Source organism: Cotesia glomerata, linkage group LG2, assembly GCF_020080835.1.
Source record: "Cotesia glomerata isolate CgM1 linkage group LG2, MPM_Cglom_v2.3, whole genome shotgun sequence".
NCBI classification, from domain to species: Eukaryota; Metazoa; Arthropoda; class Insecta; order Hymenoptera; family Braconidae; genus Cotesia; species Cotesia glomerata.
In genome coordinates this window covers 21368924-21395688 of record NC_058159.1, presented here as the reverse complement: position 1 = coordinate 21395688, position 26765 = coordinate 21368924, and the positions used below count along the sequence as shown (strand labels likewise).

At 26.8% G+C, this 26765-nt stretch overlaps 2 protein-coding genes and 1 long non-coding RNA gene across 4 annotated transcripts; 1 reads left to right on the top strand and 2 right to left on the bottom strand.

Moving 5' to 3' along the window:
- Nucleotides 1-1307: 1307 nt before the first annotated feature.
- On the bottom strand, nucleotides 1308-12954 carry LOC123259373 (protein snakeskin-like). 2 transcript variants are annotated; one of them, XM_044719828.1, is made up of 5 exons: nucleotides 12725-12954; nucleotides 10369-10423; nucleotides 2550-2708; nucleotides 2262-2463; nucleotides 1308-2219 (listed from the first exon to the last, which is right to left on the bottom strand). In XM_044719828.1, the coding sequence occupies exons 2-4, from the start codon at nucleotides 10411-10413 to the stop codon at nucleotides 2275-2277; spliced, it is 393 nt and encodes a 130-aa protein (XP_044575763.1). In that variant the 5' UTR covers nucleotides 10414-10423; nucleotides 12725-12954; the 3' UTR covers nucleotides 1308-2219; nucleotides 2262-2274. The 2 variants fall into 2 exon arrangements, with proteins under 2 accessions (XP_044575763.1, XP_044575762.1); XM_044719827.1 differs by having other exon boundaries at nucleotides 1308-2463.
- LOC123259374 lies at nucleotides 3127-17344 on the top strand. Its single transcript, XR_006508221.1, has 3 exons — nucleotides 3127-3141; nucleotides 14599-14611; nucleotides 17211-17344. It is a non-coding gene; the product is annotated as an uncharacterized LOC123259374 (long non-coding RNA).
- LOC123259357 lies at nucleotides 14271-18642 on the bottom strand. The gene is made up of 5 exons (XM_044719802.1): nucleotides 18455-18642; nucleotides 16866-17069; nucleotides 15754-15972; nucleotides 15546-15674; nucleotides 14271-14441 (listed from the first exon to the last, which is right to left on the bottom strand). Exons 1-5 carry the CDS (start codon nucleotides 18599-18601, stop codon nucleotides 14319-14321), a joined length of 822 nt encoding a protein of 273 aa, XP_044575737.1. The 5' UTR covers nucleotides 18602-18642; the 3' UTR covers nucleotides 14271-14318.
- Between the last annotated feature and the right edge of the window lie 8123 nt (nucleotides 18643-26765).

Genomic DNA, 26765 nt, shown 5'->3' with positions numbered 1-26765 from the left:
TTTAAATTTGTCGGGGTTATTAACTAAGAAGTTTTAATTTTTGAATAATTAAAAATTATTCACTCAACGTTTCTTTAAAATTAAATTCTGAAAAAAATAAATTTACTTTCTTTTTAAAAAATATAATAAATATTTTGATAACCGTATTACGGGCTTAGGCTTTGACAAATAATAAATTTAAAAAAAATGTCATTTCTTCTAAAATTATTTCACTGATTTTTAAAAATTGATCTTTATATAATTTAGTACTTAAATTTTTATCAATATGTCATTTTTATTTGAGGAAGCGATTAAAGTTTACTTCGATTTATATTTTTTATCAACAATTACTTAAAATACCATGGGTGTACTATTTAATTAATCATAACAAAGATAATTAAGAACTTAATTATAAAGGTAATAAAAAAAATTGTTTGAACACTATCTCCAGTGATTAGTGACCGAAGTTCTATAAAGATTGAAACTGAGAAAAAATGTAGTTTATCATAATATTTTTTTAAAGATAATAATTTCAAAATTGTTAAAATAATGATTAAATTTTTGTTTTATTGATTTTCCTCTTATAAACCAATTATATAAAATACGAAATCTAAAATATTGTATGTAAACATATACATATTTGTAAATAGTAAAGCGAAGATTATAGCGATATATATTTTTAAAATAAATTATTTCTTTATTTAATATTAATTTAATGCATAGTCTAAAATATCAAAATGGCACTTATGAATTAAAAAATTATGACGTAATTATTTCAATTTTTAACATTAATATTTTGTAAAAAATTACCAACTAATAGTTCATATTAGCATTGCATGACGATACATAATGTGAAATATGTTTTTTAACTATGAAAATTTAAACAATGAAATGATCATGTTCTTATAATTTAAATACTGACATAAAATAAATTTCTTCCGATTCATATGACTGTTTAATGTCTTATAAATTTATTGTACCCATCATTATAAAGTCAAAATTCAAAAAAAATTTTTTTGAAAGTTTATAATTATGCTCTTATATTTTTTAAAAATTATTGCTCGAGTTCATTGACGAGAGAATACTTCAAAACTTATTTACAATAAATTATTAAAATTATAGTTTATATCTGAGACAGAGTTTGGTAGAACTTTAAATGATACTAAATTAGCGGACATACAATTTTTTTTTGTTTTTTTTTTTTAACAAGTTGAGTAACATTAAAATTAATAAAAACAATTTTTTCATACAACAATTTTGAGAAACTATTATATAATTTTCTAAAATATATGTTTTTATAAGTTATTTGTTAATGAAATGAAACAAAAAACGTATCAGATGTTTACTGATTTTAGTGCCAAATACAACCTCCATTTGATATTAAATAAAAATTTATATGTCGCAAGAATTTAAAATATAGTTTGCATAATTAATAATCACGCCAAAAAAGCTTTTCTTCTATCCCATTTGTCAATTAGTGTAACTTCTTAACTTAAATTATTTCTATGGGTTATTCATATTATTTGAATAGTGCTGCTTTGGAATTGGTTCTTAACAACTTTAATTTAAAAAGGCCATTCGGTATTAAATAACATAAAAATTAAAGCTTATTTTATGAACTTTCAGATGAAATTTACATAGATTCAATAAATTATTAAATTCAAAAGTTATTTCAAGAAGAATTTACAGAAAATTGATTTTTTTCAATTTTCGAAAATTTTGAATTGCTATAATTTTTAAACCAATTGATCGATTTATCTCATCTTCGAACTTGACCTCGATAATGGTCCAAAAAATAACTATGTTGAGCTACATTAGAGTCCAATGAAAATTGTGAACTATATAGTCGTGACAAACCGCGTTATATCGTATAAATATACATATAAATATAAATATGCATACATATATAAAATTTTTAAGCATATGAATTTTCTAAACCAACTTGACGAGCTGAGTCAGAAAAGAACAAATTTTCCAAAAGTTTTGTTATGAGGGCAGATGCAATAGTTAGATTTCTATAAAATATATTGATAATGCAATTGTCAGGTAGAATACATTGTACTTAATTAATAATATAAATATATATATTATTATATAATCTATAGTTAGTAATAATAATTATTGTAATATGCAAATAAATTTTCATAAAGTATAATTCAATTTGACAAAAACAGTTACTTTTAAAGAAAATCAATTTGAGATTAATGACCGTTCTTTTTGGTAGAATAAAAATTTTTAAATCTCAATTCGTAATGTAAAATTTTTAATATTTAAATCTTCAAATTATGAATAAATTTAAGCCTCTCCACGGAAAGTAAGGATGGCATCGACGAGAAACAGTGCTCCTTCGATAATGCACAAGGAACCACGTGCTAGACCTCGATCACGTGCAGCGCTTCGGTATCCAACTTTATCAAACGCATCGATTACTAATGCTCCTGATGCGATGAACAATGCGCACCCGATTAGGCTGAAGAACAAATCCTACCAAAAATAAATTAAATTTTATTATTATTCTGAATGTTAATACAAATAATCAAATTAATTATTCATAATATGAAAATACGTACCACTCGTCGATTAACTGGTGTTCCCATCAACCCGCCGGCAAACAAACCAACAAGAATAATGAGATATCCTCCAGCTGTTCCGGTAGATATAAAACGAGTGGGCAAGTCACCGAAATTTTCTGAATGCCAGTGGAGCCCGATAATACAGCATATTATTGCCTGAAAGAATGTTTTATATTTATTGTAATTTATCACTTGAATAATCAATGTAATTCTACTAAAAATACTGCACTACATTGTTGTTATATACATGTATGTACAGCCTACGACCTGAAATACAAATATAAAATCTATTGCCTCGCAACGTCTATAAGTACTTTTATAGTTTGTATTCTTGTGCTCAATATTTTTCCAGGTTACGAGTACATACAACTATATTCAACTTGATTTCTTTTTTAAAGTTTCTGTAGAAAATTTTTCGTCATTGTGTAGAGTGTAAAAATTTGTGTGTAGAATATTACACTCTAGTTTGTAGAATTTAACATGCTCATATGTTGATTTAACACACTAGAATGTGAAATTCTACACACTAGAGTGTAATATTTTACACACAAATTTTTACACTCTACACAATGACGAAAAATTTTTTACTGTATACACTTTTGTTTCAATTACAAATAATTCGTATTTCAACAGTTTTTATATACAGTATTTAAGAACAAGTATTTCAAATTTTGTATGGTTAAATAAATTTTCGAAAGAAAACTAGCTGGATTTAACAAAAATATTCTTGAACCATGAAGATCATTTTAAAGAACTTCTTTGTCTTGTTTAAAAATTTTTTCTCTTGAATAAAGTTAATTTTTTATCAATGAATTTAAACATGAATTTAAACACAATTATACATATTCATGCTTAGATGTGTTATCAATCTTCATTGTTGAAAATAATAATCTGTACGATTTCGAAAATAATAGTTCTTATTTTGAATATCTTTTATCTAATGAAATTTTTTTTTATGCATAAAATATAAATAATAAAAATGTATATGAATTTTAGTCTAAGTTGTATCGATTGTGCGAGTACACAAAGTGTAGACAATGATACTTTTAATTCCTGTTAAAGACTGTTCTTATACCCGTCTATCGGATAATTGTCTGTCAATTATTTATGAATCGTAGTATTTTTATTTACATTTGAATACTTAAAGACAATAATTTGCTAAGTTATATTAGACTAAAATACTAGAAGACTTATTGATAAAAAATTAAAAAATAATTAATTTTTTTCCAAGTAGTTAATATCCATATTAATTTTACAAATTTTCAATTTTTTAGGATTGAAATAATGATAGTAGAGGGCAAATTTTTTTCTGTAGATAAAATACGGATTCTATATTCATAAATTTTCAAAATTAATTGATCAATATAGGGGAGGGGGGAGGCGAAACGAGGTACTCAAGGAAATGCTTAGTTTTCGATTTCGGTGACCCAAATATAGAAAATCTTATTTTATTAATTGTATTTAAAGAAAATAGAACAAATTTTCAGCTGTCGTTAAAAATATATTTTCATTTTTTGCAGGAATTTTCATCCAAGTTGCTGAAAAATGTATGAATATTTTATGCAAAATCTTTCAAAAATGAAAAGAAAGTTGGAATGGTAAAAAAAATTGTAATTGTTTTTAGAATTTTTATTAGAACAACTAAATTATTTACATAGGGGAGCCTGGGGCACGACCGCCCCCTTAAGATGATTTTTCCTTTTTGTGGCCTTTAACCATCAAATTCGTTTATTTTCCATCTATTTCGAATAAATCAGTCAAAATTTTGCAAAAAATCGAAAAAAAATTTTTTTTTTCTGGGGCACGACGGCCCCCTCCCCAAAAAATCATATAAAAATTACCATCAAAATCTAGAGATTCTCCTCCCAGAAAACGTCGTCGAGGGAAAACCACGATTTTTACGAGTCTTGAGTATCGCCGAGAACTCAAAGAAAAAAATCAAAATGAAGCAAAAAAAAGACCTCAGTTAAACAAAAAAAAATAAATAAATAAAATCAAATCTAAAAAAATTGAAAAAAAAAAAAAAACATTTAAAATGTAAAAATGATGATTTCTATTGTCTTTATTGCAATGGACTTTACTTAGAATCCACAGAGTCATGGATTCAGTGTAAAAATTGTAATAAATTATGGTCTTATGATTCTTGCGCAGGTATTGGCGAAGATTATTCTGACGAATATGTCTGTGATCATTGCGAATAATCGTATATTCATTAAATTACCTCAATGTGATTTCCTAATTATCAAACATTTATATTTCATGTATTATTTAAAGTTTAATTTTTGTTAAAGTTTTAAAAAATTATTATAAATTTTATTGTAAAGCTGTTAATTAGTTTTAAATAGATAATAATTAATATTATAATTAATTTCTTTTATTGCAATTAGAGGTTTTAAACTTACGTACAAGAAAAAGTACAGAGATGTTATTTAGCAATGAATTGGTTACATTAGTTTACATTGATTGAAATCACATGTTGAGTTTTCAGACTGAGCTTTTAAAATACGTAATATCTTGAACCAGACTTTTTTTTTTCTACATTTTTATCAAGTCAAAATTAGAAATATGAATTGCGTAGAGTAAGACATCCTTGGAGGAATTCAAATAAAACTTTGAGATTAGGTTTTTGCCTGGTGTCAGAAGATACCGTGATGAATAATTAATAATATAATAATTACTGTTTTAATTTAAAAAAACTGTGTTTTCAATTTTTTATAAGCTATATAATTCAACTTTTGTTAAATTTTTCAGTTCAATTAAATTCGTTCTGATTCATTTTACTCAAGATAAATACCATTGACCTAAAATAATGAATTCTTTAAATTTATCACAATTCGAAAAAAAAAATAATTTTTTCATTACAATTTTTTTTTCGAGTGGTCCATTATGCCCCACAATGCACATATCCCATATTGATCCCATACTAATCCGCACTTGAGCTTGAAAAACCACGTCGATCACCACTAATCCGGTCAAAATCGGTTGATTCGTTCGAGAGATAGCGTGAACGAAAGAAAACCGAAAAAAGTGTTTTTTCGGAATTACTCTGAAATTTTTCGTTCTATCAATTTAAACTTGAAGATTATTTATGAAGCTTAAGAAATTGCGTCGAATGCCACCAACAGCGTGAAAATCGGTTTATTAATTCAGAAGTTATTGCGATTTGAAAATTCAAAAAATAGTGTTTTATCAAACTTCTATCAAATTTTTGAGCTCGAAGAGCTCAAAAGCATACAAAAGTTATTTTTTGAGCTCGTAGAGCTCAAAATAACACACGAATTGTATTTATGAGCTTGAAGAGCTCAAAAACGTCATAAGTGCAATTTCAAGCGTTTAGGTATGGAGTTGGCGGGAAGTTGCAGGGATGGCCTTCAGGGTCAACCGTTTTCCTAATTTTTTTTACACAAAAAGAAGAAATTCTCTATTGTAGAATTAGTTTCCTTGACTCGAAATATTATTTTGCAAGGAAAATATGGAACTTTCATCAGTTGAAATATTATCTTTGCTTCAAGGAAATATTTATGACGATAGAAATTAATAATGACAAAACAAAAACTTTCTTGATGTACCAACATTTTTGGAGTACCCCATTTTGTGCTTCCCCCCCCCCCCCCCGCTTGTGTATCAAGCTTTGATGCAAAAAAGTTCTTTAAAATATTTTTTTTTTTATCATCACCGAGGCTTTGTCCTTGAATATTATAAAATTTTTCATCAGTCAAAGATTGTAATGGGTTATAAGTAAAAATAAAATAGAATAAGATTGCATAAGCTTTGAGAACATTATATTAAGTAATAAACGGCATGGGAGTGGTTGATGTTGCTCATATCAAGAAAAATCTAAAAAATTATTTATGATGTACATTATACTGTCAATAGCCATATATCATGCATGTGTCGTATGATTGAGATCTCCAAGTCTCAATGCGATCTTTCAGTATACTCTACGGTTGAAGATAGAAAGAAATCGACGGTTTATTATCAAGGTTAAATAAGTAATTCTTTATATTTCACTTTAGCACGGTGCATGCCTGATCTAATGGTAGACTACTTTAAAGGGATTGAAATTGCAGAATACGTCATCTCGCGACCCATTCTGTCTAAATTGATACATGAATTACGGGTTAATGGTTAATATTGTATAATTGTCAGCTCGTGGGATTTATTGTATTTTTTTCATATTTATAAAAAGAACTTGAATTCTCGTATTAGAGGGCATCTATGTTAAGTATTTAATTTAAATCATTTTCTTCGGTAAAAAAAAATTAATTTGAAATTGTGAAAATTTGAATTTCAAAAGCTAACAAGAAAAAGTTTGGATCATTGAAATGTTTATAGAAACTTGAGTAGATCTAACTTAAGTGATAGAATTTAATATAGTTTTTAAATTAGATATGTATAAGGATGAAATCGCGTATCAGAGTAAAACTTCATTTTTTACAGAATGTAGTTACAGTTGATGATTATCTACTCTATAAATTTCATAGGGAGGGTCACTGTGAAATGTAATTATATAATTACATTGAAGGTGGATATTTTTTACATTTGTTCTGTGGACGAACCCTTATAAATTTAAACAAAAATTTTTTTGTCTATGTAATAAAAAATTTAGTTACTTTAAATACACATGGGTTTATCAGTTAAATAATTAAAAGACATATTGCAGTAGAATTTTTCATTAAAAAATTTATATTTTTTTTTAATTTCAGCAGGTTTCTATTAGCTATTATTGAAAAAAACACATGTAAAGCTGGCATTGACTCGCCCAGCATTGATCATCAGTATCTCTGTCATTATTCAAGCAAAATAATTTATTTGTGGTGATAAATTTGTTGCTTTTTTGTTGCTCTGATTATAATTTTATTACTTAATTAGATTGCAAGCTATTTCTTCAAATTTCGAAATTTAGTAATTTTTAAATGGTTGTAACTAGTCGTTTTGTAGAGATAATCATACGTTGTCTTAGAGTTTTGTAAAGCTCAAAGACTCTACTTTAAGAATATAAAATGTTTTTTTATAAAAAAAATTGCATAAATTATGTGTAAATTCCATTTAAAACAAAAAAGAATTTTTCCCATGTTAATTAAACTGGAAACTAAAATAAAAATAGCGACCCCTTAAAGTTGAGCTATAGGGCTCATGTTTGGTGAGAATTTTTTTTATATCAAATAGAAACATTTGAGAGGGTAAGGGTTAGAAAAAAAATTTTTTAATTAATTTTGAAGCACCCTAGTAAACATATAAGATAAACGACCTAGTTATTGACACTGACCTAGTTATTGACACTTGCAATTTTATTCTATTTAAAAAAATAAAATGTTCTCAAAAAACCAATTATCTTAAGATTTAAAATTCAAAAATAATATTTATTAATTTATTAGAGTTGATTTGTTTTTTTTTTTTTAATTAAAATAACATTGCAAGTGTCAATAACTGGGTCTTTTACCTTACTTCTGAGCAGAAAATGACATTTTAGCACAGGCGGTATTTATTTATTTATTTATTTTAACAGTACATTGAACCCTACAGCAATGCCAATAATTGGGTTCCATAGAAAAAGAAATGAATATAACAATTGTTTTATTATAGTAAAGCTTAAATATAAAATTAATAGTAGTAAGTCTATGCTTTATCTGATAAATTGATCATATATTATTTGATAGTAATTAACAATTAGATAGGATGCACTAAGTCAGTGTCCAATTGAGGAACAAAGTTTTGCAAGAGAGCCAACATTATTTATCGTGTAGATGTCAAGGCTGTTATCAATTTTATAAAACAAGTTAAAAGCATACATTAAACGATAAATAGGAGCAGATGCAGCGAAGTTAGTACTCTTTAGTGGAAGTTGAAAGGGAACATTACTTCTCCAGGTCGGAGTTCTGAAAGTAATTGATTCTAGAAGTCTCGGACAATCAACCTTGCCCTGTATCAGTCGCGTCAAGAAAATAGCACTGGCACATAGTCGGCGGTCCTTTAAAGAAAGCATTTTAAATCTACGACAAAGTTCTTCCTTATCCGAGCCCGGTTTAGGGTAAATTCGGTCAATTTTTCATACTAAAAATTTAAGGAATTTGTGTTGAACTTTGTCGATCTTATTGATGTGAACATCAAAGATAGGAGACCAGACCACCGCAGCATACTCGAGACGCGATCTAACCAGGGAAAAGTATACAGATTTAATGGCTTTGATTGAGATTAAGTTACGACTAGATCTATTTACAAATCCTAACATCTTCCACGAGGAGGTAACCACTGCATTGATGTGAGGTTGAAAGTTTAGCTTATTGTCAAAAACAACACCCAAGTCGCGATGAACTGACACTCTCAAGATCTGGGTGTCACCAATATAATAATCAAAAAGTATAGGCGACTTATTTCTGTAGTATGACATTATTTTACATTTTTCACGATTTAACATTAATTCATAATTATTACATAGGTTAACGAATTGATTTATAAACAATTGGAGCCTTGAGCAGTCCCGCACTGATCCAATAGTAACATAGAGCTTGGTGTCATCAGCGAATGCATCAATTTCACAATTTAAATCACTATTTCTTAGGTTAGATAGGATATTATTTATAAAAATTATGAACAACAGGGGACCAAGGTTGGAGCCCTGTGGGACACCTGAAGTAGATTTGAAAACTTTAGAGAATTTACCCTCGAAAAGTACTTTATTCTGTCTATCTGATAGATAGGATGATAGTAGGATAACCAGGCTCTCCGGAATACCCAACTCAGTTAGTTAGTAGAGAAAATCATAAATTTTTATAGTTATGGCATTAAAACGATTTTACGATCGTTTCAAAAAATTAATATGTGATACATTATGTATTATTTAAAACATAAAATTTAGTAATAAATTTACTTAAAATTTATAAATCGATTGAAAAAATATATACATTTTTAGATGAGAGTAGCATATAGCCTTGCACTGAAAAAAAAATTTTTTTCCTCCTAGAATACTAAATTTTTTACTCGAGTTTTCTTGATTTAAAAAAACTGGTATTCTTAACCTTAAAATACCACGCTTTATTATAAGGCTAGTTTTTTGACAGTGAGAAAACGGTATTCTTGTAGTTAAAAAACTTTCGTATTTTAATCATAAGAATACCAGTTTTTTAACCATAAAGAAACATTTCCTTGGTAGAAAAAAACTTTTTTTTCAGTGTGGCACTATACGATTAAGGCATGTAAAAAATAGTTGAGTTACTCCATTGGAATAATACGTACGAGAATTGAAATACAATGTGTGGTAACTGAGACTCCGTTTGGGCTACACCTGACAAACTTTTTTTAGCTCAGCAGAAAAATTCTATGATAAACTCTAATTCTAATTTGCTGACACAACTAATGTGTATTATAAATACAATAAAAAAGTGAATACTTCTGTTTTGATAATCATTAAAGTGAGAGTACACAACTCTTTATAATTTATGAGAAAGGTATAAGATAATATGATGACTAAATAAGGAGAGAAAATATCATGTCATACTTGGTGTGTAATGATTGGTATTCATTAGAGTTACACCTTACTAAAGACACGCAAGGCCTCGTTTATATTAACTCTATCATTTTTAGCGACTTATTCATGATTATAATCAATGAACCTCAACGATCAAGAATGCAAGATTATGTCATCGTATGTTTATAAATCCCGCATATTTGAGCGTTTTATTGTTATTAATAAGCCCATTTGTGCTTTAGCAGAAAAATACCTTCTTATCCATACCATAAATTAAATTTAAATTGAGCATTTTGTACTGTATAATTTACTATTAATATAATTGATTAAATAAACAATTTTACTTACCAGTTCGAGTAATCTGATCACAGAAAGTCTAGTAAAGGATGACATATTAATTTTCCTGGTAAAAAAATAATATAAATTAGCGAAGTCAAAATCAATTTTATTAATTAATCTAAATTAATTTAAAAATTCTTACGAATATGTGAGTAAATTTATCACGATTTACAAAAAAAAATTAAATCATGTTGTGTAAAGTATTTGAATATAATTAGATTTAATGAAGGTTAGTAAGAAGACATAATTGATCATCAAAATAAATACCCGTGTAAAAAAAAAATGTCACAAAAATGTCCCAAGCGGGGAGCTCCAAAATTGACACAATTTGGGACTATTTTGTGACATTTTTGTGACACCGAATGAAAAATCAAAAATACAAGAGTTAAGCATTTTTAAATTTTCATAAAAAATTTTTTCAAACTTACGTCATTTTTTCAACTCATTTTACAAATTGTTTAAGACCAACTCAGAAACATGATCTGTTTTGACGGGGTTAAATATTATAAACAGAATTTAATTTTTAACATTTTTGTGACTATTTTGGGATATATTTGTGACTAGATTGGAAAATTTTGTAACTATTCTGGGACATTTTTGTGACTATATTGGGACATTTTTGTGACTACATTTGAACATTTTTTAACCCTTTTGAGAGATGTTTGTGACTATTTTGGAAAATTTTTGTGATTATTTTAGGACACATTTATGACTTTTTTAGAACTCTTTAATATTTTAAATTATTTTTATAATTATTTTGGAAAATTTTTGTGACTATTTTGGGACATTTTTGTGAATGTTACGGTCGCGAACATGTCCCAAAATATTCACAAAAATGTTCAAAAGTAGTCACAAAATAATTATAAAAATAATTTAAAATAGTGAAGTGTTCTAAAAAAGTCATAAATGTGTCTCAAAATAATCACAAAAATGTCCCAAAATAGTCACAAAAATGTCCCAAAATAGTCACAAAAATGTTCCAAAGTAGTCACAAAAATGTCCCAAAATAGTTACAAAATTTTCCAATCTAGTCACAAATATGTCCCAAAATAGTCATAAATATATCCCAAAATAGTCAAAAAAATGTTAAAAATTAAATTCTGTTTATAATATCTGACCCCGTCAAAACAGATCATGTTTCTGAGTTGGTCTTGAACAATTTGCAAAATGAGTTGAAAAAATGACATGTTTGAAAAAGTTTTTTATGAGAATTTAAAAATGCTTAACTTTTATATTAGTAAATTTCATAGAAATCTAACTATTGCAATGGTCCTCATGACGCAGCTTTTGAAAAATTGTGCTATATTTCGATTTAACTCGATGAGCTGAGTCAGAAAATACATATGGTTCAAAAGTTTATATATATATATATATATATATATATATATATATATATATATATATATATATATATGGTATTATACGGTGTCACAAAAATGTCACAAAATAGTCCCAAATTGTGTCAATTTTGTAGCTCCCCGCTTGGGACATTTTTGTGACATCTTTTTTTTACACGGGTATATACATCTAAACACGTGGGCGTATCTATAAAATGTTAAATCAAATGGATTTGTCCTTAAAAGTCTCAAAACGCTGCGTTATTTTTAATAGATCATCGATACTTTTTTCAACTTTTTGAATCAATTGTATGCTAGGAAAAAAAAAAAAAAAAAAAAAAATCAATGACTACTTATAAAATAATAATTTATCAGAAACACAAAATTATATTTGTAAGTGAAATGTAAAGTTGGAAGTTAAAAATAATATATACGGTTGTAATGATACTTAAAAATTTTAACCTACTTTCTTATGGACAAATTTAAACAGACAAATATCCCCTTGTTCAAGTAACCGGATGCTGGAGTTGTATTTTGTGTTTCTACCAGTAATTTCAACACGTGTAGATTATTATTGTGTCAGTGCTTCGACTTAGCTATACTTTATATTCGCGGTATTTACATTAACCCAGTATTTGTTTTACATTTACGAAATTCAAAATAAACCTCTAATATTCTTTCGATTAATAAACACCAAAATAAAATTTTTAATATTAATTTTTAAGTTTTCAACAGTTAAAACCAATAAAGAATTAAAATAGTTTTAAGGTGTGGAATGAGTGAAGTAAAGAAATATATTTATTTTTGGAGAAGTAAAAAGTTCGTTAGGTTAATGGGATGGGAAAGATATGAACTGCGTAGTACGCAAACGACGCAACGCGATAGAATTAAAATTTTTAGATAATATATTTTAATTTATAGTTTTTTTTTTATTTATAGTTACAGGATGTGATAAATATTTTGATGTTGATGTTATAAAGTTTTTTACAATTAAACGAACTAAATTTAAATAAACAATGTTAACTCACCACGTGATAGTTGAGCGGGAATATTTATTTAAAAATAGTGTTGTTGAAGATTTATAACTTATATCTCAAAAAAAATAGAAATATATACTCTTATAAAATATATATTTTTTACTATAAATGCCGGCGATTACTTGACAATGTTTAACCGTGTTTACTGTATTCACTCCAGAAAGAGAGTGGCAAATGGCATCAATACAATCGTGAAACAGTGGTGGAGTCTCCTCTACTACACTTTTACGCATCTCTCCCTCTTTTTTCTTTCGACCGCTCCGTTACTACTTCATTGTAAGCACTTACATATACATGTATAGGAATATACTCACGGTTCTGAATCATTCTTTATATTTGATAGTTACACTATTGTGCATCATAGACATTAAGTATTCATTAACAAAAAAAAACTTACCAATTTTTTTGTATAAAGTAAATTTTTTATTTATCAAATCATCATGGTACTTTTTTGAACCGCCAACCATTGACATTTTATTCAATCACTGATAAGAAATTGTTGAGATAAAATATACATAACTAAAAACAAAAATAATAATAATAACGAGTTATAAAATGATTAATGTACAAACAATAAACGTAATATCTATAAATAAAATTCTCGTTGAAAACACAGGATTTGCAGAACAAACTAACTGCGATAAAATAATGCTTTTAAGTGAAAAATAAAAGTGTATGACATATAAACTCAATTAGCTATTACATGACATCATTTGACATCATACTATATCTTCATTTATTATTATTTTTATTATGACATCATGCATTCATTGTTATTCATCATGCATTTTTAAACTAATAAAAAAAAAAAGATAAAATTTTAGAGAACTCAAAAGAGCACACTTTATATTTCTTATTCAATTTCCAATAAAACATGAACTTTATTGCAGACGTTTAAAGTAAAACAAAAAGAAAAATTATTATTCTCGATAGCTATTATTGTTAAAATATAAAAAAAAAGTGTTCATATTTTATAGTTGTGTTATACATGAATAATTGGAAAAATTTTTACTTAATTTCAGTTTCAAATGTTTGGCGGCATTTTTTAATTTAAAAGTCAGAAGACCAAGGCACATGTGCTACAACTGATTAAACTTTTATTTATAGATAAATATATAGATCTACAAAAAATCTATCGATTTTAGTTTTTTGCTAATTAAAACATTATGGATTGTGATTTAAAAACGCTGAATTTGACAAATATTTCCAATTAAGTATTAATCACGGGTTGATTCTGAAGCTAGTTGAAAAAAAACGTTGTCAATAAATCTAATGTTTTAGCGACTCGACTATTTCATTATACACACAGACTAATTGACACTATGATTTTTTTGTCAATCATTTTTTTCATAATAAATTAAATTAAATGTTTTTCATAGACATCGGATGTTTTCTTGATATAATCATATATTTTTATTAATTTACAAAGGCGATATGAACATGATAGAAGCAAATATAAAATTATAAAAATAGTTTAACCTTGACGAGTCAAGAATATAGCACATCACACCCTTAGCGTTATGATATGTGCAAAAAAGAAATAAATATAATTTCATTCGATTCAACCAAAAATTTTTATTTTTATTTACATTATGTAAGTAACTTGAAACTCGTAGTTGACTCGATTTTTTCGCTTCGGCCTTTTTAAATATTTCCAATAATCAACACAACAGCAATATAAAGTAATGCGATTGTTTTCAATATCCATCTAAAAGCAAAGTTAATTCGAAATATAAAATATGAGAGAAAGCTGAGCAAAAACAGGATACTTAAGGAAATTCTGTTTTTGGAAACTCAAATAAGTTGAATTTTTTCTCTCTTAATTGTATTCATAGTAAATGATAAAAATTGTCAGTTACCGCCAGAAAATTTTTTTATGTTTTGGGGGCAAAATGAGGTACTTTCTAAAAAAGTGAAAAAAAAATTATCTTCCGACGATGAAATAAACTTGAAAAATTTTTTTATCAATAATTCTACTAAAAAACCTAGACAGGTAAACAAATCATAGAGAGAAAAAAAATTTTGAGGCTGAAGCGATACATTTCTTGTGAAAATTGAGGGATCAGAAAGAATTTCAAAATTATTCGGTAATTTTTTCTGGACTGTTTTAAGTGAACTTAGAAAGCAAGAAGTCAAAAGTTTTGGTAAACTGATTGCATCATAACTGGTGTGGAAAGCTAATGTTTTAAGAAATTTTTATAGGCCAATGTACTCCTAATAGTTCTGTGAATTTGTAGATCGGTTTATTCAGTGTTCTTTCCAAATCGATTAATCAAAACCTTCTGAAGAATAAAGAGAATAAAATTTGCTTCTTAAATTTAACAGTATTCAAGGCTTTTAAAAATGCTAAGAAGGAATATTTCATCATTTGTTCCTAAAAAAAAATTTTCAAAAAGAAAAATCTCAACCAAAAAAAAATTCCTCATAATGCACAACGACGTTTAAAATTTCTTTAGAAACAGTTCAGAAAAAAAATATTTTTTCTAAGTTTTTAAAAATAAAAATTTGTTTTCTCTTATACAGCGGAATATGACCGAAAATTACATTTTTGAGTATTTTGAGATTTTTAGGATAAAAAAATTATTTGAGTGCCTTATTTTGCCCCGCTCCTCCCTATATATAGGTATACCACCATAATGTACAATAATTTTTGAATAAATTTGATATTATGAAGCGAGGTAAGTAATGAAGAAAATGATGATCTGTTTTATCTGAACAGTTCAGAGTTCAGAGTTAATAAATCAAACGCTAGGTGTCTCTTGAGAGAACTTTTTTTTCCAAGTTTGCTAGTTATTTATTTTAAATTACTTACAGGATCTTCGTTTCTTAGTGTGACTGATGTGCTACTTGAAGTTGATGTAACTCTTGATGTAGAACTTGGCTCATTGACTCGTCTGTCCATTTCTAAATTATCATGAGCTAATTTGTTTCGTTTATATCTCTATAATTTCAAGCAACATTTATTTACAATTTATTAAATATTGAGTCATTAGTTGTAAAACAAATTTTAGTAAACGAACCCAATGTAAATAATCATAGAGAATCCAAAATTGTAATTGATATAAGGACATACTGAAAATACATAAGACACAAGTAACGAAGTCGTGAATAAATATTGGATGATCAATGACATCCGAGATGTGAATTCCTGCATTAATAATTTGAACTTGGGATTGTCTCATTACCATGATCGAAGTTACTAATGTCAAAATGCTACCAATAAAACAGCCACAGAAAGACTTAAAAAAAGAAAAATAGAATTTTTTAATACATGCATGTTATTTATTAAAGAAAGAGATCAGGCCAAAGTGAAATAAAAATATAAAAAGTATAAGATAAGTTTCTTTTGTCGTTTATAGAAAACATTAGTCGGACATCTAGAATGCTTTATAAAAATTCGAAAATTTATCAATTTCGACGTTCTTTTCTAAATTACTTAACTATTTTTTAGTATTTAGAAAAAAAAATTTGAACAGATAGGAACAAAAAAATATGAAATTTTTTGATAGATATTTTTCAAATAAATCAACTAAACTCAAATGGTTCTTATGACATTCGACATAAATTTTTGAAATTGATATTACCAAAGTGTACAAAATATATATTTTTTAGTTTTCTTCAATAGACGGACCTAAAAATTTTATTAAATTGGAGTAACAATAAACTATTTACAATCCCGTAAATCTTATTAATTTTTTTTATTTTCTCTATCTTTATAATTTTGACTTTTCTTCTTCATAACGTTGTCAAAAACAGAATATGCAGTAGAAAAAATTCACAAAATTTAATTAATTTATCAATTAACTCTTATCATTTCTACCGGATCTAAAAACCTTCTAATTACACTAAAAAGAATAATTTTTAATGAGTCTAGAAAGTCACTTTTGAGTTTAGTAAGCTCGATTACGGACAAATAGTACTTTAAAGAGATTAAAAAGATCTACAAATTAAAAATATGTCCTATTTTTAGACTTTTTCGTTTTATTAGTTTGTAAAAAATTTTTAATTTTATTAAATTTAAACATTAATACAGATATGTCTTGATCTAGACATCCGAAATTAGAATGATTTATCTTTAAATAGCTTTGTCACATTCACCCCGATCTCCAATTTGAAACGTAAATCAACTAACGAATTCATTTTTTTTTGAAAATTTTTTTGCACACAGCCACATAAAACATAAACCCAAGCTCATAACTAAATTAAGTGGTATATTGATAATTAATAACGTATCACGATCACCATCGAGGCTGGGTAAATGAGGATTCTTTAGTTTTAATCGTCTATGGATTTCATGATATAAGTGAGAAAATATTTCTGTAGACGTTATTACCATCTGTAATCAATTAAATAATTATTTTGATTAATTAAAACTCAATACTACTATTATAATAATATAAATAAGGTTATTTTATAATTTTTAAACGATCACTCAATTAATAAATTTATTTTTCTTATTGACAACATTAAAAAAAAGATACAGTAGAACCTCTATAACTCGAACTCCAAGGGAGAGGCAAAAAAATTCGAGTTATAAAGGATTTCGACTTAGGCGGATTTTGATTCGACATATAGAGGTTGAGATTCATTTTTATAAATTTTGAGGTAGAGGGGTAAAATAAATAAAAATTCAAGTTTTAATATTTAAATTCGTATTAACGTGAGTCATCAATTTGGGTAATTCTATTCATTATCTACTCCTAAAGAACAATGGTGCAATGATAAAAAAATTAACTTGACTCAAGAGCCTAAATCTTGAACTAAGTCAAGAAATTAATCTTGATATAAGTAAATTTTTCTTATCATAAAAATTTATTCTCTTGACTCAAGAAAATCATTTTTGTCAAAATGATATTCTTGGTTCAAGATTTTGGCTCTTGAGTCAAATTAATTTTTTTATCAGTGTATACTTACACTGTCGGCAAATTCTTAAAGGTATTAAAAGTCTCAAACAATCAAGTTGTAGATGTTATAAAATAAAACATTGCTATGTTCGAGATACAGAGGTAAAATTTAATTTTTTGAGTTATGGAGGGAAAATATGTACATAAATAACTTGTAGGGACTCACTAATCATTTCGACTTATAGAGGTTAAAAATTTCGAGCAACGGAGGTTTTGGGGCTTGGAGGGAAGGGGATGAAACATTTCTTCGAGTTAAGGAGGTTTTCGACTTATCGAGGTTCGACTTAACGAGGTTCTACTATATAAGTAAAATAAATTGATAGAAGGTTAAATAGAATAAAGTAATAAATGGAATAGAAATTAAATTTTAAAATTCGGATAAAAGAATAGAATCATAGCACATTTCACAAGATAATTTCCTTCATAAAGCAAAAAGGTCTGATTTTTATTGTATTCACGCAATGCGCTTATATCCTCAAACGTGATTTCATTCGCGCGTGATTAATGTTAATAGTTATACACGTATATCCATGTATAGATATAAAAAGAGCAATACACGACGACACAATTCAATTATGTAATCCGATACAATTGCCCTCGTTATACGTACTTTTTTCTTCATTTCCTATTATTTCATATCATTCAATAAATAAATCATGATTAATTTTTCGATGTTGTTCAACATGAAATATAAATTTATATTTATAACATTTTACTCAAAATATTGATAATAAATATTTAATTACTGACTTTACTTTGGATGTACACGTACAATAAAATGAAACTTCAAAATGAGGTTAAAAAAATATTAACTTACACATTGTGATAAATGTAATGCTGCATGAACTATATGAGATAGATTAGGGTTACGTTTTAATAGTGTATAATCAGATAAATATAATTTTCTTATCCGCGCTAATTTTTCTAACTCCGCCAGTTCTTCGGAAAAACGTTTTTTAATCATAACTTAAACACGCGAAGCTTATCATTTTACATCAATAATTTATAATTATTCAATTTCACGTACTTATAATACAAATATTTATGCTTTTGTTTATTTCTTATATTATACATTTCTCGATTCAATTATTTCGAAGATTTTTTATGAAAAAAAAAAAAAAAAAAAAAAAATAATAATAACTTCGTTAATTTAATTAAATTCGATATAGAGACAAATAAAATATAAAAACATTTAAATGTCTTTCGGGCGTACAATCAACGGATAAGATCACTTATCGTATGATATAGAATAAGAAGATGTAGTATAGAAGATATAAACATAACACGCGGATCTAAAGTAAGTGGCGCCGGTCAACATTCAGTTGCTCCGGCGATGGCGTCTCCGTGGAGCCTTTCTCCAGCATTCAGCGACCAACAACCAGCTGCCTGTCGACCTTCGTCGGTGTTGTAGATGCGGCAGAAAATTCTTCTTTACTACTGTCCTTTCTATTAAATTAACCAAACTTCATTGCCTCTAATCTTTTTTATTGTTTTTATTATTGGTTTTCACACTGCATCTACTTATGACCGAGATAAGATAATTAACCCTTCAGCACTCTCGCAAAACGATTTACTATCATTACTCGCGCGATGAGAAAAACTCTCACGCCTTATGTGGAAGCGCACGCATGCTTATAGTCCCTTTAATTTAAAAAATCTTAAATAAAATAAATTTCTTAAAACAAAAAAAAATTGATTTATTTAAAAATAATATTTAATAATAATACATCCAAACACAAATGCACTCTTACGGGAACCTCCGAACTGTACCGATCAGACCTGATTTTTTAAATTCTGACCCCCCCTACTTTACTTTTGCGATGAGAAAATATCTCACAGAGTTAATAAAATTTATTTTATTTTTTTATAGTATAGAACAATTAAAATAATAATATTGCAATCTGAAATAATATTAATTTTTTGACAGATAGAAAAAAAATCACATAGTCATTCCATTTGAAATTTGAAAGAAAATTTGAGTTATTGATGAGCGTGAGAGAAAATCTCATAGCGAGAGTGCTGAAGGGTTAAACTTCTGATTGAAATAATTTGTGCAGTTATTTTATTTTAGTCAATCGGACATTAACATTTATATCTGGGCAATCAAAATTGTACACTGATAGAAGGATTTGTTTATATTTAATAAACTTTATTAATTGTTAATAAATGATTTTTTAACATCATAGGATTTAATAAATATTTATTAACAGTTAATAAATTATTTATTAAATACGATTTAAATGTTAATAAATATTTGTTAACAGTTAACAAATATTTATTAACAGTTAAAAAGTGATTATTACGTACAGTTTATTAACTGTTAACAAATATTTATTTAAAATAAAAAGCAAAAATAGCAATTTTCTTTTGACACTTTTTATAACCCTACAGCTAGAATACGTGATAATAATTAAATTCACTAAATAAATTAACGTTTTTAATATTTAAAAATATAAAAGATAATTATGAGCTGTGATAGAATTTGGTATTTTACAATAAACGTTATTATAATGTAATATAATTAATGCAAATAATTTATAAAGATGATTTTTGTTTATAAGCAATCTTCATATCATATGACATTGCAAGCGAAACAAATTCACTCAACAAAATATTTATGTTAACTATTAATAAATACTTATTAACTATTAATAAATGTACTTTCCTCCTAAATAAATATTTATTGAATGTTAAAAAATATTTATTAAAATTTAATAAATTAAATAATTGTCTTCAAATAAATTAAATTATTAATAGTTGATAAATCCTCCTATCAGTGTATGTTTCTGCTTATATATAGGTTAATTAAATGAATTGGGAAAATGCTAGTTTCATTTTGCCCGAGTAAAAGTGTAACAGAAAATCAGACCAAAAAAAATAAACTGTCTGCAGAGTTTGAACGAACGATGAAGAGTTTATCATATAAATAATTTTAATACTGGTAATTTAACTTTTAAAAAATTATCATTTTCTTGTAAAAATTTTATAAATAAAACTCAAGTATGTTTGTCATCATATTTGTATTCGAAAATTTACAATTTTACAGCAATACTTGAAAATTATTGAATTTTCGATCAATTTTTTCATAGCATTCAATAGTATTAATTATCATCCTTGATAGTAAATATTATCATCCTGATAGTAAATGTTATCATTCTGATGGTATAACTGTTACCATCTTGATAGTAACTGTTACGAATTTTATTGCAGAAGTTATCATTAAATAATTATTAATGCTATTAAAAAAAATTATAAAACTAACTATTTAAACTATTAAAACTACTATTATGAAAACTATATTAACTATAATTTCCTCAGTATTTGTCGTACTTTCATACGTATAGTAATAAATTCGTTTAGTTTATATAGATTAACCCGTTGAGGACACACATCGAAAAAATTACGTTGAGGACACACGGGGTCCAGTAGACCCCACTCAGCAAATCAGTTCTAATTCATTTCCTATGTGATGTATTGACTTATAATTGGCACCAAACTTTAATATAACATTCCCTCTAAATATCTACTAGCTATTTTTAATTTTTAATAATTTAAAAATACTAAAAAATCGTTTAGAAAAAAAAACTAAACTTTTTTTTTATAAAAAAAGTCGCAGAAATTTTGATTTTTACGATATCGAAAAAAAACCGACGCCATTTGATTCGGAAAACAATATATTTTAAAGAAAAAAATCAATATTTAATGAAGTTTGAAAGAAATATATTTATTCTGAAGTTTGAAGTTACGAATTTCGGTCAGTCGCTTAAAATGAGGCTAATATAACAGCATGGAGACCTTTGTGACGTATCACAACTTATTGCGTAGATTTCAACCGATAACAGATTGCACATTAAGACTCATTTATAAATTTCCTTCTAAATTTAAAATTGCCTCAAAGTTCACCTGGGGTCCACTGGACCCCATGTGTCCTCAACGGGTTAATCTAATTTTAAGACTTTACTTCACTGTAAATACTGTAAGTATTGTATTGTTTTATATTTGCCATTTGGCTGTTGTGCCTTGGCATAAATTAATAAATCTAATCTAATCTAATTTTTGCATTGAAAAACGTTCAATCATTCTAGATCATTGGAATTAAAATTTTAGCATAATAAACACAATTATTTAATTTTCTCCGTGTATAGAAACTCAATATGTTTTCTTTAAACCCAATTTTAATATGAAACTATTCATATCAAATGAAGTTTTACAAATATTGACTCCCTAATTAAAAAAAAAAAAATTATTTATAACCCGTGAAAAAATTTTCTGATGTGGCCTAATATGCTATATATGGTCACAAAAATTTCTGGTGTGTCTATAAGGTCTGATATGGGCATAATTAATTTTTTGATACCATATATGTCCTGATATGAAAATTAGAGATATACAGTCATATATAGCCGTATTAGAAAATTTTTTCACAGGAAATTGAAAAGTATGAGCTTAATGCAAACTGTATATCTATAGATACAGCTCACGTTCGTCCGATAACTTTTAATTTTTTTTCCTCTCTTGGGGATTTCCCACTAGTCATTATAGGTAGAAGAATCTTTTACTAAAAGAGTATAACTTGTAAAAAAAATTTTATTACTTCTTGACAGATCAACATGTTTTTGATAAATTAAAAACCAAGCTTTCCTATTAGAACATATTTTAGTCAACAAAACCTGGAGTTCTCGCTCCTTGATATATTTGATGTATTTGAAACTAATAATGATAAGTATTATTAAAATTTTTATAATGAAAATTTCCTTTGAAATGTTTTTAAATTCCCCTATAAAAATAATGACATTAATTTTAAATATAACTTAAATTATAAGAGCGCTTCTATTTTGAAAATTTGCCACATAGCGGTTTATCGAAAGAAGAGGACTCTTTACACACAGAAAGAAAGATTTCTTGACTAGAGAACAAAATTCTTGGCTCAAGTAAATTTTCGGTCGCCCGAAGGAAGACCGAAGTTCTCTTGGCCGAAGTAAAAATTTTTCTTGAAATTCTATTCTTGATGGAAGTAATTTTTTCTTAATTCAAATTATCATAAATATTTGATACAAGAAATTTTTAAATTTGATCAAGATTTTTAGATACTTTAGAGAAGCAGCGCCACCTACTTCAGCTGAGAAAAAAAATTTTCTCATCTTGAGAAAATTTTTCTCTTGAATATTTGATACCCATTTTAGATTATTTTAGCGCGCAATTATACATATTGAATGAAAAAAAATGATTCAATATTATTTGATCTTCCCATTTGACATGTTAGTCAATAGAAATATTAATGAAAATTTACTATCAAGATATTTAATTTTTTAGAGCAAGAGAAAAATTTTCTCAAGACAAGAAAATTTACTTCTGTCAAGAACTTAATTTTTTGGAGCAAGAGAGAAATTTTCTCAAAACAAGAAAATTTTCTTGACTTTAATAAATTGACTTGGATCAAGATACGTATTTCTCGAAGCAAGGGAATTGATTTTTTGAAATAAGTGAAATTTCTTGTGTCAAAAAAAATTTTTTTTTTCGCTCAAGTAAATAATTAGGAAGAAAAATATTTTCTTGGCTCAAGTGAACCTTTCTTTCTGTGCACGCTATTGCGTTTTGAGTTGCACAAAATATTTGATCTCTCAAAAAATAACTAAGAATTTCCATGAAAACTCCTTTAGGCTTATTTTGCCGATTTGGGAAAATTTTCTAAATTTAATTCAGAGAAATAAAGAAGAAATATCTTAAATTCTGAGTTATTTTAACCCTACTTATTCACTAGACTATTCCTTCTAGTTCTTCTGTTTTCTCGTTAAAAATTATTCATTTTTATATTTTTCCATCATAAGTTTTTTATACGATTAAAGGAACATAGATTAATATGAACGGATTTTTTAGTCTTTTTTACTAACACCCTGATAAAAAATTTTACTTGGTTCAAGATTTTTCCTCTTGAATCGAGTTAACTTATTTCTCAGTGCAGAAAAAGCATTAAAACCAGCACAGAATTTTAAATATGTTACCAATTTTAATGTAGCAGAACTAAATAGATGGTTAAGTGCAATGTTTTAAAATCAATGAAGTACCAAACCAGTAAAGAAACATTTTTAAATGTACTTAACTCAAAGATTTACCTAATAGCCGACTGTCATTTAAATTTTTTACTCCGGTTATATATGAAACTACTAGTGAAATTCGGTAATCAATTACGACGCTGTAAAAATGATCAATATATGTTAATTAAATTATCATTTTCGAGCTTCATTACTAACAAATATAAAAAAAAAAATTAAAGGGAATTACAATATTCCTCCTTAATCTATCGCTGAAACTGATTTAAAACAGACTTCACGTCAATAGACTAATTATACAATAAATGTTTTTCGATCTTTATATAATGTCTAATTATATTAATTAGATAATTGATGATCTTAGCAATGTAAATAACAGAGATTTTTTAATTCAACTTGTGCCCGATGGTCGGCTTGAATGAGAAACAACTGTTTCACAAATTTTAGATTTGGTAATTAAATTATTAATAACATAGAAATAACTGCTAAGCTCCTTGAATGTGTTTTAATTGTTATCAACTTTAGAAAAAAATTATCTTGAATTTATCTAACATAAATATTAGGTTTGTATCCCGTTACATTTTTGTAACTATTTATTTTGATAGGAACAATAAAAAATCTTGAAAGAGTTTTTAAGTTTCAAAGAAGCTCATTCTTATAAATATCAACAAGTTGTTACTTCAAATAAAAGATACTATTTTGTTTTCATAAATAAATGGGATTAAAATACTCCTGCATCATTTTTTACCTGCAACATTAAAAAAAAATCCGAGAAACGGTGTTTATGTAATCACCCGACCTTTATTATACTCCGACCTTTTTACTTTTAACGGTATAAAAATTTGTATGGAAGAAATTTAATATTTTGATTCAATTACATCTTTTATCACACACCGGCTTCGCCTCGGACATCAATTACATATGATCTGAGACTTTTCTTATCTTACTAGCCTAGGGATGTAATATACTATTTTTGTGCTCAGCAAACTACATTGAATTTTGTAAACCGCTTCAAAATCGATTCATCTATTTGAAAGAAATTGCAATTTAAAATCTTTAAAAATGGATTTTCTAACATGAATAGTAGATTTTCGAGCTCGAAAATGGATAAAATTTGAATTTTGAGCTTGAACACTTCGGAAAGTTCTATACAGGGATGGATTGGAAGGCCAACTGTTTTTCAGATTTTTTATTCAATTTTTTCCTCCCACTTGTTAATAACGCCAGTCATTAACCCACTTGTATTAAACGCGTACTCTATAAACTTAATAACGAGGGCATTATTACAAGATGTCGACGATAGAAGGGATCAAAGACAAACCGACGCGTAGTAAAAGAAATAGATCGAAAAAATTATAGTAGTTATAGTTGTGGATGTAATAGTAAAAGCATGTAAGCATGCATGAATATAATAAAAAAATACAGTAAGCTTTGTTGTTATTAAGGTAAAAGCCCCAATATATATAGATGATCACGTACCAGTATATGATCACTCCATGTATTTGTATATCTATATTCACAAATATAGGTATACAAATACATTAGGGTGTCCGTTATTTCCCAAGTAGATTTTTTTTTTCGCGATCGCCCCCTTGATTTTTAGTTCTTGGCCTAAAAAAAAATATCTTACACAAATAAGCTCTTAATTACCAAATTGAACCGTGCCGAAGTCAAGTTACATTTCCCATTTAAATAACATGGGAATTTGGAACTTTTTGCAATTATTTTTTTTTCTTCAAAAAAAATTTCACCACGATTATGATCAGTGCATATTCTGATGAGAAATTGAATGCTCTACAAAAAAGTTCTATTATAATTTTTCGATAAAATCATTCCTTTAGAAGTTATTTGTGGTTAAAGTTGTGTTTATAGTTATTATCATAGTTTTGCAGTCTTGCTATAAAGTTTTTTGTGTTATAATCATTTATTTTATCTATAAATGTTCCAAAAATTTTATCAAAATGATTAATAGTTACAGTAATGTTAACAATACGATATATTGAATACATTTTTAATAATATTGCCGCTTATTTGTATTTTTTCTGTCTCTATTCACATTTATTTGTTAAGCAATTTTTAGTTGCATTATTAGAGTGCCAATGAAATCAAATTTTATAAATCAGTTGCATTTCACCATGCACGCTAGATGTCAAAAGCGATTTATTCGCTGAAAATATTTATTTTTCGGGACATTTTCGAGTTAGATCTTGAAACGCAACAAAATCTTTTGGATATTTGTTCATTCATAGTATTTATTTATGTATCATTTTGGTTTTTGGCACCTCTTGCAGCATCAGCTCTATACCAAGATATAAATTATATAAAGACTGTATCATTACAGAACGACCGTTAAGAAAATTTCTGAGGCAGTATTGCACAAATTCAAAAACCATCTGTGGTGTTTAACTGGTGAAAAAGCTGATTTGACTTTTTTCGATTCAAATACATAACTTCACGTAAAACGAAAATTGATTAAGACAGTTGGGTTCTGCAAGGCATATTCCGAGAAAATTATGAAATTTTTTTTATCGAAAGATAAATATATTAACAATTCACTACCAAAATTTCAGATCGATTCACCACACCGTTTTTGAGAAATTAATTTTCGAAATTGCATCATTTATACGCAGAGGTATAGAGAGATGGTAAAGTTAGTATGAAATTTTGCATACCACTCGAGTGATGCAAATAATTTCATACTATAGTATATAACTTCATACTATAGTATATAACTTCACATATAAAAGTTATATAACTTCACCATCTTTCTATACCTTTGCGTGTAAATGTTGCAATTTCGAAAATTCATTGCTTAAAAACAATGTGGTGAATTGATCTGAAATTTTGGTGGTGAATCATTAATATAATTATCTTTCAATAAAAAAAATTTCATAATTTTCTTGAAATATGTCTTGCAGGATCCAACTACGTTAAATTATTAAAATGTGATGAAAATTTCGATTTTGATTCCCCCTGAACGCTATATAGTTAATGCAGATAATGAAATTATCAATTCAAAAAAAAAAGATATTGATTTCTTTCTTAAATAAATTAATTTTTATTAATTCAAATTCGATG